Source organism: Bos indicus x Bos taurus, chromosome 8 (assembly GCF_003369695.1).
Source record: "Bos indicus x Bos taurus breed Angus x Brahman F1 hybrid chromosome 8, Bos_hybrid_MaternalHap_v2.0, whole genome shotgun sequence".
Lineage (NCBI taxonomy): Eukaryota > Metazoa > Chordata > Mammalia > Artiodactyla > Bovidae > Bos > Bos indicus x Bos taurus.
This window is the reverse complement of record NC_040083.1, coordinates 53,197,950-53,212,175: the sequence shown is the minus strand read 5'-3', so window position 1 is coordinate 53,212,175 and position 14,226 is coordinate 53,197,950. Positions and strand designations below refer to the sequence as shown.

Genomic DNA, 14,226 nt, shown 5'->3' with positions numbered 1-14,226 from the left:
TAACTCAACACGCAGCAAAATTTTACTGATCAGTCTCCATTAAAACATGTAACTATGGAAGAACAACAGGATTAATAAGCAGAAGTGACAACTTTGGAACTAAATCCCATAGACAGGAGAGAATGTGATAGCTAATCATCTTTCATCATGCTGTAAAGAACCTACAAATGTCATGCCTTTGGTCACAACTTCCTGATAAAATTATTTGACTCTATAAACTCACTACATATGAACATTTATACTTTTCTAAGCATAATTTGTATTATTTTAAAAATCTGGAATTTCAGACCTGAAGGAATATTACTGTTCATCCAAACTAATCTCTTCCTCTTATACATGAAGAAACCAAGGGTCATTTAAGTGTCCTTCCTATCTAATCCTCATGACAACCCTGTGTTATTAGGTTAAGATTACAGTTAACTGACATGCTTGGGGTCACTTGGTCAGTACTTCAGACATGTAAGTTATGGAAGTGGGCTCAGGAAAAGTGGTTTATTTATTTCTAATTTCAATGCTTTTCACTACACCATGTCACATGTTTCCGTGACCTCAAAAATGTCTTCAATATCCCTGGATGCTGGCTGTTGCCTTGGAAAGCTGCTAAAGCAGCTCAGACTGGCTTAATTTTTTTTTTTTTTTTGGCTTAATTTTTTTTAGGTTAACAGGGTTCAAACAGTAAAATATTAATACCCTATCTTCTTCTACTCTAAATAGCTGTTAGGTATGAATGTTTTTCCTAAAATAATTTGTGATATCCTTTAAAATAAATGAATAATTAGCAATACCAGGACTAGGAATCACATGTAGTCTTTGCATCAAGACCAAAGTTCGGCAGAAATATCAGTGAGTTCGTCTGAGGTTTCAGGTACAACTGCCAGTACTTTAGACATGTTCGTTTCATCTATGTGCTATAGTGTTAAAAGAAAAGGATTTTTTGCCTTACTCATTAATAGAATATATGAATTATCCATCATCATTTAAGTATTTTCTTAACGAAATAAACAGAAACACTAAGGAAACTGCATTTGTTGTATATAATTGTCAGAACCTACAGGTAACAATTAAAATGTATGGTTATTGGTAAGGGTTCCTTTTACGATAGAAAAGATGTGTATGTAAACCTTAGTTTGCTAGATACAAAAAAAATCCAAACCAAATTGACTATACATTAGAAACACACAAAAAGTAGGAACTGGATAGGCAGTTGTATCAGTTATTCTCTACTAAATCTGTATTTCCTGCCAGATAAGTTCCAGTACTTTAGAAAAAGAACATACCTAACAACTACAGTAATATAGAAAACACAGCTAATACTTTCAAACCATCCAAATGCTATGAAGTAGCAGAGTTCTATAACAAAAACATTTCTGAAAGAAAAAAGCAAAATATGAAAAGGCAGATGATAGGAACAACTCATTAACGTGGAAGGCTTTAAATCCCAAATACAAGGTGATAATATTCCGTATAAATATATTTAAGAAAATTAGGCAAAGATAGGAATACAGTTAAGCAAAAAACAAAACCAAAATCTGATTACTATCTGACTTTTTAAGAAGAGGAGTTTCATAGAGGTATATATTAAGATACATATATTACATATATTAAGGTAGCTCATATTATATATATATAATATATATAGTTCATATATTATATAATATATACATATATTAAGATAGCTCAGTTGGTAAAGAATCCGCCTGCAATGCAGGAGACCCTGGTTGGATTCCTGGGTAGGGAAGATCTGCTGGAGAAGGGACAGGCTACCCATTTCAGTGTTCTTGAGATTTCCTTGTGGCTCAGCTGGTAAAGAATTGACTTGCAATGTGGGAGACCTGGGTTCAATCCCTGGGTTGGGAAGATCCTCTGGAGAAGGGAAAGGCTACCCACTCCAGTATTCTGGCCTAGAGAATTCCATGGACTCTATAGTCCATGGGGTTGCAAAGAGTCAGACACAACTGAGCGACTTTCACTTCACATGAGTGGTAAAAGGAAAATGAAATTTATCTAGATGAAAAAAGATAAAATGCTATTGAGCAAGAAAATCTACTGGATAACCAATAAATGGTTTTACAGATTGGCTAATTTGGTTAGGAGATAATGGGGGGAAAAGTGAAAGGTTTATGAACAGATTGTACTAAAAAAATTAAGTTTACTTTAAAAATGACAAAATTCAGGGAAGTAAACATAAAATTAAAATGCTAAATGCTGCCATTTCTCAATTATTTAAGAAGTAAATAAGTAGATGAACAAATCATCTACTTGTTCAAGATGACTTGTTCATCTACTTACTCATCATCTACTGAGAAAGTCAATAAGTATAATTTCCTTAGAGTAATATGATAAAACTTAGGGATAAAAAAGGATTTATCAATTCACTTCAAGTGTAAGAGATATGAGGGCTACAGCCAGGAAGAACACGGTATTCAACTAAGCTTCATGGGCAAATATAGTAGACATTCATTACCTGAAAGCTCAGTGATTTCATACATACATACATATATATATATATAATAGAATAGATATAAACACAAGTGAAGAGATATTTAGCTTATTGTGTGAGGCAATTTTTTTTAACTAAATCTCATTGACTGTGTCATCAAATCTGAAGAGGATTCAGTTCAGTTCAGTTCAGTCACTCAGTCGTGTCCGACTCTTTGCGACCCCATGACTTGCAGCACGCCAGGCCTCCCTGTCCATCACCAACTCCTGGAGTTCACTCAGACTCACGTCCATCGAGTCAGTGATGCCATCCAGCCATCTCATCCTCTGTCGTCCCCTTCTCCTCCCGCCCCTAATCCCTTCCAGCATTAGAGTCTTTTCCAATGAGTCAGCTCTTTGCATGAGGTGGCCAAAGTACTGGAGTTTCAGCTTTAGCATCATTCCTTCCAAAGAATTCCCAGGGCTGATCTCCTTCAGAATGGACTGGTTGGATCTCCTTGCAGTCCAAGGGACTCTCAAGAGTCTTGTCCAACACCACAGTTCAAAAGCATCAATTCTTCAGCGCTCAGCCTTCTTCACAGTCCAACTCTCACATCCATACATGACCACAGGAAAAACCACAGCCTTGACTTGACAGACCTTTGTTGGCAAAGTAATGTCTCTGCTTTTCAATATGCTATCTAGGTTGGTCATAACTTTTCTTTGAAGGAGTAAGCGTCTTTTAATTTCATGGCTGCAGTCACCATCTGCAGTGATTTTAGAGCCCCCCAAAATAAAGTCTGACACTGTTTCCCCGTCTATTTCCCATGAAGTGATGGAACTGGATGCCATGATCTTCGTTTTCTGAATGTTGAGCTTTAAGCCAACTTTTTCACTCTCCTCTTTCATCTTCATCAAGAGGCTTTTTAGTTCCTCTTCACTTTCTTCCATAAGGGTGGTGTCATCTGCATATCTGAGGTTATTGATATTTCTCCCGGCAATCTTGATTCCAGCTTGTGCTTCTTCCAGTCCAGCATTTCTCATGATGTACTCTGCATATAAGTTAAATAAACAGGGTGACAATATACAGCCTTGACGTACTCCTTTTCCTATTTGGAACCAGTCTGTTGTTCCATGTCCGGTTCTAACTGTTACTTCCTGACCTGCATACAAATTTCTCAAGAGGCTTAGGCTTTGTTTAATCCACTCCCCCCGTATCTTTGTCTCCTCCCATGCAAACAGGGTATTTTGACTGTCAGCTAAAGTATAAACCATGCTAACACCTTACACAGCTGAGCATAACACTTGACTTTTCAAACAGAAGAAAGTATTATCTTAAGAAATGTGAATTGTTACCTACTGGTTCAACTAAAACAGTCTGGAGAAAGGACAGAAATAGCTCATGATTATGTGCACTGAGAACAGAAGACTATTAATCAACAGACCTAATGCAATCTAGAAGTATAGCCAGACAAAGTGGCTTGTGTAAGTGGATAGTTACAAAAGTTTTTCTAATGCATTTCCAGCAGAACCTCTATTGAACAACATTTATTGACTCATGACACTATATAAACATTTACTGACCCATGACACTATATAAACTTGAAAACAGTAACCTTTCAAAATATTAAAATAATCAGATCAGTCCAAATTACTGAGGTTTTATTGTTTCCATACAATTAATGTGTGGAAATTGTCACTACATTCTAACTATTCTATTAACCTTAAAAGAAAAAAAGGGCAAAATTTAGTGATAATTTTGGCCAAGAGGAGACAAATGAGGAAAAATGATGATCAAGAACTAGCATAAAATTATTATTCATCTAGAATAATGAAAATATAACAATGAGTTCCTATTAGAGACTGTACTAATAATCATATACATGACCTAACTTTTAATCCTAGCAATACCATCAAGGTATTATGTACCCAGGTACTGTTAGTACAATGATCTCCATTTTATAGTCTAGAATATAAGATCAGACTAGAATAAAAGACTATAAAGCTAGTAAAAACAAAAGACCGGTATTGAATTCAGGTTTACATGGTTCCAGAATCCAGGCACTGAGCCATATTGTACTACTGCACCTCCAAGTATTTTTACTACAAAAATGTGTTCACATAGAAGAACTGCATGTATTCCAGTAGATGCAGTGGGATCCCATTTTAACAGCTCATTGAAATATGGACTCAGATAGTCCACAAGCTGTGTCATGCCTCTTATAATGCTTCAATTTCAAATAATACCCAGGGATAATTATCTGTTTGGAAGATAATAAGACTAAGAATGGCACCCCACTCCAGTACTGTTGCCCGGAAAATCCCATGGATGGAGGAGCCTGGTAGGCTGCAGTCCATGGGGTTGCCAAAAGTCAGACACGACTGAGAGACTTCACTTTCATTTTCCACTTTCATGCATTGGAGGAGGAAATGGCAACCCACTCCAGTGTTCTTGCCTGGAGAATCCTATGGACGGAGAAGCCTGGTAGGCTGCAGTCCATGGGGTCGCACAGAGTCGGACACGACTGAAGCGATTTAGCAGCAGCAGCAAGACTAAGAAATAACTAACTCAGATTCAAAGTGCACAAAATGTTTAAATACATATTTTCCACATTGTTTCCTGTAGGATTTTTTCCAGTGGTAAATTTTCACTGGGTTACAGTTCATCAGAATCACCCTCAGAAGTAACTAGGATATCAATTTCATTTGAATTTACAACTAAAGACTCAACTGACAAAAAAACCACATGTGGTGCTTCCTTTCATGGATGACATTAAATTTTGTCTTTAGATGAATGAAATCAGCCTCCAATCTAATTTTCGATGAAGACGAATTATTTCATTTGGCAGGAGAACACCTTTTCTTTCATAGGATATTTGGCTAATAAAAAAGACTTTTCATAATTTATGCTCAAGTCTTTTAACAATATTACTGTTAAGAGCACACACTAAAAACAAATATGGATGAACTTTTACTAAGCTCAATTTATGAGAATTATATGCTGTCGAAAGTAACCAGGTGACATTGTAAGGTAGAGCTCTTATAATCAGTAGAGAAATCATGGGTTGAGTCTCAGGTTACAATTTAGCAACTTTAGCTAAATAAAGAGTAACCACCTTTTCAGCTCACTCCAGTACTCTTGCCTGGAAAATCCCATGGCCAGAGGGGCCTGGTAGGCTGCAGTCCATGGGGTCACTAAGAGTCGCACACGACTGAGCGACTTCACTTTCACTTTTATGCACTGGAGAAGGAAATGGCAACCCACTCCAGTGTTCTTGCCTGGAGAATCCCATGGATGGGGGAGCCTGGTGGGCTGCCGTCTATGGGGTTGCACAGAGTCGGACACGACTGAAGCGACTTAGCAGCAGCAGCAACCTTTTCAACTAGGACTTAATGTAGAAATTTAACTCTATTTGCATACCCTTGGTAAGCAAAAACAAGACTCAAGTTGAACCTATTTAAGCATAACACTTCTATTTCTTTTAAAGTTAAATGTGCTACATTTCCTATTTTAATAATATTTATCCTTCCTTAATATATTTATAAATTTATGGGATGAGTGATTTAGCACATATCACTTCAGCAAGCTGAGCTGTTTTCCTAACTTGTGAAGACTGAATGATCATGTATGTTAAATAGCTTTGCAAACTGTCAAGCCCACACAAATACAAATTGCTATACTGATGAGTTATTTTAATTTATGGGATGAAATGATGACAAACTTTTGAAAATGATTTAGTAATCAAATTAGCCTCATTTCAATTATTGGATTAAAAAATAATCTAAAAATCCATTGTACACTGGAATAAGGAAACTGGAACCTCCCCTCAGTGAAACCATCACCTCCAGAAAAAGACGTAATTTCAAAGTCCTATTCACACAATATTTTCATGTAATTCTGGAATGTTCTAAGTGGGGTGAGTTACTCCACTAGCCCAAAATATGTTAGTGGGGTTCACTATTAAATGTTCAAAAGAATAAGCTTTCAAAAATGATGTGTCAAAGACTCTCCAAGAGAGTTCTATCAACTAACAAATGAAATATGAGGACTGTATCCAAATGGACAGGTCATCATCTTTTCAGGGGATCTGACTTATCTGACATGCTAACTTTAATTTGCCTTGAGAACAGAATTTGGCTCTCTTCAGTTTTCTCATCCCATTCAGAAATAAGATTCTGGAGAGGAAGAGTTAAAAATGAAGCGTAAGATCCAATGGTCCTTTATCTCCTAGTTCTTGTCCACTTACTCAAAATTTCAGATGAAGTCAGGAAGAGTGTTCAGCACTACTCTGGTATCTGACTGCCTACGATAAGCCCTTTTTTCCAGATCAGTTGTAATTCTCCTCCCGAAGTAAAGGGAAAGACCACATCAGCTGAAGGCAGTTGTCTTCCAATTGCTATTAAGGCAGTGTTTGTAGCTACTTATAAACATCTGTAATTTCTGAAAGAAAAGAAATATACAACAAACAAAAACAGCCTCCCTTCTACAACAACTTATATAATGGCAACTATGATATCTTTATAAGAGATAAAAGAGATTCAAAGACAACATAGAAAAAATTTTTAAATGTCTGAAACGGTTGAAAATTAGTAACTTCATGGGACAACATAGCTGTCAATATTCATACATAATGAAAATCATAAGGATCATATATACATGTAAACACATAATTGAATTTTCAGAGAAGAAGATTTATTTAAGGGATAATTTTTTTTAAAAGGCAGAGTCAAAAGGTAAAAATATTTTCAATGAAAAAGAAAAAGCTTCAAAAAAAACAAAAAATATAAAATAATCTATGAGATTATCAATAAACAAAAAGAAAAATCTTCTACATCAGCTATAAAAATATAGAAAAGTTCTGCTGGCTATAATGTATTGTAGAAATAAAGACCAGGTTTCCTACATTGGGGATGGAATGAATCACTTTTTTTATCTTTAGAAATTAAAAATAATTCTTAAAAAAGTGATTCAATTTATAAAAATTTACAATAAAATAAAAATATGTAACAGAAATTTATATATTTGAATCATAACTAACATATAAAATTTAAAAGTGAAATTCACTATAATAAATAGTGGGGAGATAGGGTAATTTTTTCTTTTCTATTCCTATTTTTCTTTACTGAGCATATATTACTTTAACAATGAAGAAATAATCTAGTTTTTGAAAAATTTCACATCTTCTATAAAATACTGAAATTGTAGATTGAGAACCAATGTAAATCAAGTGATTCACAAAAGGGAATTACCTTTTTCCAGGGAGTGTGAGTCTCTATAAATTCTTTTAATTCAAAGAAACTCCAAGTTCTACTGAATACATTAGAAAAATCTTTGTAGACATAATATATGTAACAAGTTATTCATAAATGATAACTTATAGTAGAAAACCACAGCATTCCCAATTAAGAATTATATATACTATCCTGATTATCTGGTGATAAAAACAAAATGACTATATTATAAATGCTCAAATAATTAAGGATCTCTAAGATTCAGATAAATAGCATAATGCACACTTAGTAGATATCTGTTACCATTTCACTGTATAGAGTATATATATGCAATGAAGAGGGGTACATTAAAAACCAGTTTTACAAAATTATTAAACTTTTAAAGCTGATACTTGGAGGTACACTATTCCTATATATTGGTTGATATGAAATAAACTGTTAAATTTATCGTACTGATTGAGAGATATAGACATAAAAATGGTTTATCACATTAAGACAGACCACGTCATAAATGTCTACATATGACCATTATAAATTATTCTAATTAGCTCCCCCATCATGGTCTCTGTTACTTGAACTAATGTATTTCATTCTTCTTTGATTCAGGACTTTCTATAATGTTTTGTATAGTATGCTTTGTACTCACTGCACTTCATAAATCTGTATATTCATTCACTGAAATTAAAAATTAAATTAATGACCTATACATTTTAATTGATCTCCATTTATTTCAAAGGTGTAGGGATAGAATAATAAATAAAACTAACATTCTTTTTACATATCCATCATAATTATTATTTGACCTAAATGAACAATCTGTGCATCTTGTTTAGACCCTACACGATCTTTAATATTTTGGACTTTTATAATAAACTATTAATATGCAAGGAGACCTGTAAAACAAAAAGCTGAGGCTTGAAGGTACAGTAGAAAAATAATCAACAACAGTTGGGATGGTTGTTTCTGGTCCTCCTCCCATCACTACAGGAGAGTATAACACAAAATTTCACCATAGGATGTAAATCAGACAAAGTACTACAGCAGCTATTACAGCAGTCATCATTTGACAGTGTACATGACTTTGGGACATAAAATACAGCAGCTCATATTTCATGTTGCACTTTGATGTCCTAGTCACAGATCTAACATGGCTCCATCTGTAAATTTTCATAATGTGACCTTAAAGTCAACACTCAACACTGCACAATGATATATGTATTTTGAACAATTTCAGAAGGTAAAATTTATAAAATTCTGATCATTTTAAAAACAGGAGCAAACTGAAAATTTCAACTTCCTTTTTAAATAAGGAATATTCAAAGTCAGTAATATTATTTTGGACTTCATTTGTTATATCTATACCAATGTGAACACTAAATAATTTCATTTACAGGTTCTTATAATCAGATTATTTATCCATGGTAATAGGTATTCACAAATTCAGGATTTTTATAAATTTTTCTTCCTGTCAGTTTTCACTATGCTATTCAAATGTCAAGTAGACACCAAGGAAATAGAGAATGAATGATTATTCCCTTCAGGAGGAAGACAGAAGAACCCTCCATCTCCAGTTCTATACATAAGCAATGACTGCACAGAAATTTAAAATATAAATAAAGTTAAAGGATATGGAAAGGTATGGTATTACATAGTCAATCTTTCAAACTCAGCTTTCTAACTAGACTTTATTAGATGGAAACTCTCAGTTTTAAAGTTCTAATTAATTATAAAGCCACTAATCAACAAAATAACTGTTCATTTTATTTAAAATCCCAAAATTGAACTCATTTTCTATATATTTGATGAGGAATAAGAAGATATTTTTGTCAAAGTCCTATACCTCCATCAAGAAACCATACAGCAATCCTCAGTCTTGAGTTTTTCTCAAATAAAAGTAACAATAAATGTATTTTTAAAACTAGAAAAATAATTAATACCTGTCAGCAGAGAAGTTTGAAAAGATTATTTCACTGGGACAAGAAAACAGAAACAGAACAAGGGCAATTATACTGTTAAAAGAATATATGTCACTTTCAAGGGCTAAAACCTTAAGGATGAATCCCTAAGGCCACATGAACAAAATGTACAAGTTAATTTAAAATATTATTTTAAATCTCTTTACTATTCAGGAAATCTTAAATAAATGTAATTCTATCTCCAGTTTTCATTAATATGGTAAGGCACTGCTAAAATATCCAGAACTTTCTCCAGATAAATTCTTATGGACCTTTATGAAATCTGTAACACAGAATTAAGTGTCACAGACCAATCAAAGGAAACTCAGTTGTAAATGTCTTGCAAATAGGCAGTTTAGCATTCTCCCCTTTAGAAAGGCCTCATGCTTAGCAAAGCCTCGATCTAAGAAGTCAACAAAGAAATTAGCAGACCCTTCCTTCCTCAGGCACACACCATACATAACAACAGACTCTTTCAGCTTCCAGGAGAAGCAGCAGGCTTTGATTTTGACCAAGGGTAAGAAAGCAGTGGATGCTGACAAATACAAATTGTCTCTGATTCCAGTAGTGACTACTTTAATGGTTAGTGTTTTAATTTATTTACTTATTTTAAAAGATAAGAATATAATATTTTGAGGAAAACAGTAAGTAAATTCTTTGACAGTCACATATTTCTTAGTCCTAGCATACATAACCTTGATTTCTACTTAATTTGAGTCAATGCTAGGCAGGTACAATTTCAAGAGCTAAATTTTTAGCTTCTTTTTTTGGTAACCTCAGTATTAAAAATTTGAAATAGCCATTTCCTAAGAATAGGGAATAATAATTTATAGAGATAAAATCTTGATAAACCTAAGAATCAGAAGAGATTCAATTAATTATTGGCTGAATAAACCAAAAGCTGAACAATTATGGCAATTATCTACTACAATCTGACACGTTTATTATAAGCAAAATGCTTAACATAAAGTAAATGTTCCTCTTGATCCAAATACAGAGCAGTCATAAGCGATTATACATCATACTATTAACAGTCATTAAGTGATGTACATTAAATACTCAGTTATTTAATGAATATTAAAAACTAGGAAGCATTATAATAATGTGCTACTTTCTAGACAGATATACAATGACAGATATACATTAGAACGATGTGCTTTTTAAGTACATCTGGTATAACAGAAAGATAGAACAGAAATTTTCGTCTAGGTTGATATTAAAAAGAAAGCCTTCGGCACAAAAAACATAAAACAGATTTCCTTATAGATCTTTCAGAAACATAGATTATGACATTTTTCCAATATTACCCAAAAGAAAAACATATCTATGCTTACTATAAAAATTCTTCTAATGTCCTGAGTTAATTCATAACATTTTACAATAAGAATATAGCACATGGATATGTAAGTTAAAATATAATGACTGTAAAACCAACTTTTTTCAGTTTCACAAAACCTATACATAATAAAATGAAATTATAAGGAGAACCAAACAACATATTTTTCACTCTCAGACTATAAATTATTTCACTGTATAACCTTAAAACAAATCATGAATGTTTCTTATAATAGTAGTTAAACCTATTAGATTTTGGAATAGAACAACAAATTTGTATTGCTTCAAGTTACAGAAGTTTATTATTATTAAAAGAAATTTGACAAAATACTTCTGAAATGCTGAATAAGTATAAATTATTGACTGGCTACTATTCTTTTTCTTTTTTTCAAAACTCAATGACATTATAATACAGCCCAGAAAATCTACAGAGAACATTAAAAACAGCATTTTGCTAACAAATAAGCAGATAATTTAAAATGAAACTAATGAACATTTAAAAAAATTGTCTAACTTTAAATCTTAAAGACAAACTGTTATTGCAAAGCTATAAAATACATACAAGCAAATGCTGTCATATATGGCATGCCCTACTTTGGCTGTAAAATATATTTTTTTGTGTTTAATGCAGTAATTTTTGTTTGTGAAAACAGAAAAACATTTTAAAAGGAAAAAATACTTTTATCTCTCTAAAAATGGACATACAGGTATTATGGTAGTAATCATACAAAACATGTTAAATGAAACATCCCAAATAAAATGTCTAAGAACATATAGATTTTAACATTTCAGAATCTAATCATCGTCATCATTATCATCACTACTTCTACTGTGAGTCACAATCCACTCCCTGTAGACCTGAATTTTCTGTGAGCATGGTAAAGAAAAAAAGAAGCACAAAGGTTAGTTAAGTATGGCAAACTGCTTGGAAAACATGTACAATTATGAAATGGTCAAGAAGTCAATAATTTTGAAGAGGACTTCAGCTCTAAGTGGGGTAGTAATTATGGATATTATATTTCATAATCTAATAGATTTAACTAAACTCCACTGGTTGGCACATTTAATGTATAAAATAACTTGATGATATCAGTAAATTATTCCATGACTGTGTTAGAAATATTTTCTTTCTCTAGTAGGCAACTTTAATAGACTACTAGGAAGTACTATAATAATGTTTCACTTTCTAGACAGAAAGATATACAATCAGAGTGTATCTCATATTTAGTTATCAAACATAGGCACATATAATTTAGTAAAAACAGAGCACCCTTTTTAGAAAGTTAGAAAATAAAAGGACAAACATCTAAAAGTACTAAATATTTTCTAAGAGCATTGTTATTAAATCACTTAGGTTAAATTGAGGTAGATGAGATTTGAAATACTGATTGTGTGTCGCCTACTTCTTTGCAACAGTACTGGTATTTATATATTTTAGTGTTTGCTAATAGTAAAGTTTTAATTCAAAAATCACTGTAACCACTAAAGCAACAACCCACTTCTTACACCTGTGAGGGAATAATGCCAAACACAACATCCTAAAACATCTGGTGAATTCCTATAGGTATTCAGACTAATACAGTGCTTATTGCACTTGCTGAAAAATAAGTAATGGCTGACAAGGATTGTGAATTTTTAGTCATTTAAACAGCTCTTTCAGCAATTAATACTAAGACTGCCCCTCTGAAAATAATAGGCATGTTTAAAAATACAGTCAATAGTCATGGCCTTAAATCCCAAACTTTAAAGCTTTCAAAAACAATCAATGGAAAAAAGTGTAGGACAAACTTACTTATTACTGAAATCAAGAAATCAACCATGAGAAACTTTTGGTATCTCATGGCTTCCTTGTCATCTGTTCCCTAATAATGAGAATGTATGTCTAAACTTTCTTCACCACTCTAAATTCTCTTCACTGAATATTAACTATTCAGTATAGTAAAATGAATTAATAATATGTTAATTATGTTCTAATAAGGGAAGGCAGGTACTGAATAGGTATGTATGTTTCAATTGTCTAACTATGGGGGATTTCTACATTTCCAAGGAATGATATACTGTCCTTATAGAGTCTGTCAACATGCTATTTAGAACATGCTCTCTCAGTAGATTGCCAGTTTTATCCCAACATGCAATTATTTTGATGCTTTAAAAGCATTTTAACACAATGTAAACAAAATGTAAAACCACATAACTAAATGTCATATATTAACCCATTGCTTATAGTTTATGGAAGCACACTTAATGCAAAATTATATACTGGGCATGTAGTGGGTAAAATATTAAAATTTGAAATCTTTACCCTCATCACTTTAAACATAATAATATTTAAAATATCAAAGCTATAGAGGAAAGACTGTATCTCCCCACAATGTATTATTACTATGAATATTTTCAAGTCTGTACAACAGAATGACTCCTTGTTTTAAAATAAATCATTTAATTTACGATTCCATATCTAAACCACAGAAATGACTTTAAATTGGTATATCCTCTTGTGAATGTTATCTACAGCATAATCCAGATTTTAAAAGGTCCAATTTACAAAGTAAAAGCTATATAAACAGATAAAATACTCCAGCTTCAAACTTACTATTGCTCCAAAAGCTAAATTTCCTTACTAAAAGATGCTGGTTTTCATGTGAATTGCTTATTAATTTCACAGGGTTTTAAATAGACCATACAAACACAGAGCAGGAAGAAGAGTCATGGCCATTTAAACAACTTCAAAAGAAAAGGAGAACCCAAGAATTCACAATAGCAGTAGTCATGATTTTTTTCCGTATATTGTCTAACTGGACAGGAGGATTATATCTGGAATATTAGTGGTTTGAAGGAAGTACCCTAAACAGAAATGGTCTAACTGAGTAAATAAACACCATCAACTATGAAGGAACATAAGGCACAATGGCTTTCAACAAATCTAGCAAATCCAGTACAGGACTAAGAATATCCTATAAAAAGATCAGATCTGCTAAAAATTCTATATAAAATGTTACCAATATAAAAGCTTTTCTTTGCATTCAAAATACTGAAACAGCTGTTATGTAGTTTGTAAATTTTAAGACTAAAATCTATTGTTGGCTTTCACTTGCAAAGTCATGCATTAACTGTTTTCATATCAAACTTTTTGATGCCTGTAAAAAAGAAAAAAAAAATCTTATAGCACATTTAAAACCTAAGTAAGTTTAAGAAACTTTAAATTAAATTAAGCAGAAGTATAAAAGCCCAAATATCCTAATACATATTTAAAGCAATATATAGCTACCTAAAAAAAAACACTGAT

At 32.6% G+C, this 14,226-nt stretch overlaps 1 protein-coding gene across 3 annotated transcripts in view; it reads right to left on the bottom strand.

Annotated features, from left to right (window-relative positions):
* Nucleotides 1-14,226, bottom strand: part of VPS13A (vacuolar protein sorting 13 homolog A) — a 276,459-nt gene that overhangs the window by 20,027 nt on the left and 242,206 nt on the right. Inside the window, exon 69 of one of the 3 annotated variants that reach the window (XM_027549517.1) lies at nucleotides 10,520-14,077. The exons of 1 other annotated variant lie outside the window; for it this stretch is intronic. In XM_027549517.1, coding sequence (XP_027405318.1) covers nucleotides 14,057-14,077 — 21 coding nt within the window. In that variant the 3' untranslated portion in view covers nucleotides 10,520-14,056. Of the gene's footprint in view, nucleotides 1-10,519; nucleotides 14,078-14,226 lie in introns of those variants that run through there. One more of the 3 variants, XM_027549516.1, reaches the window with a different exon arrangement.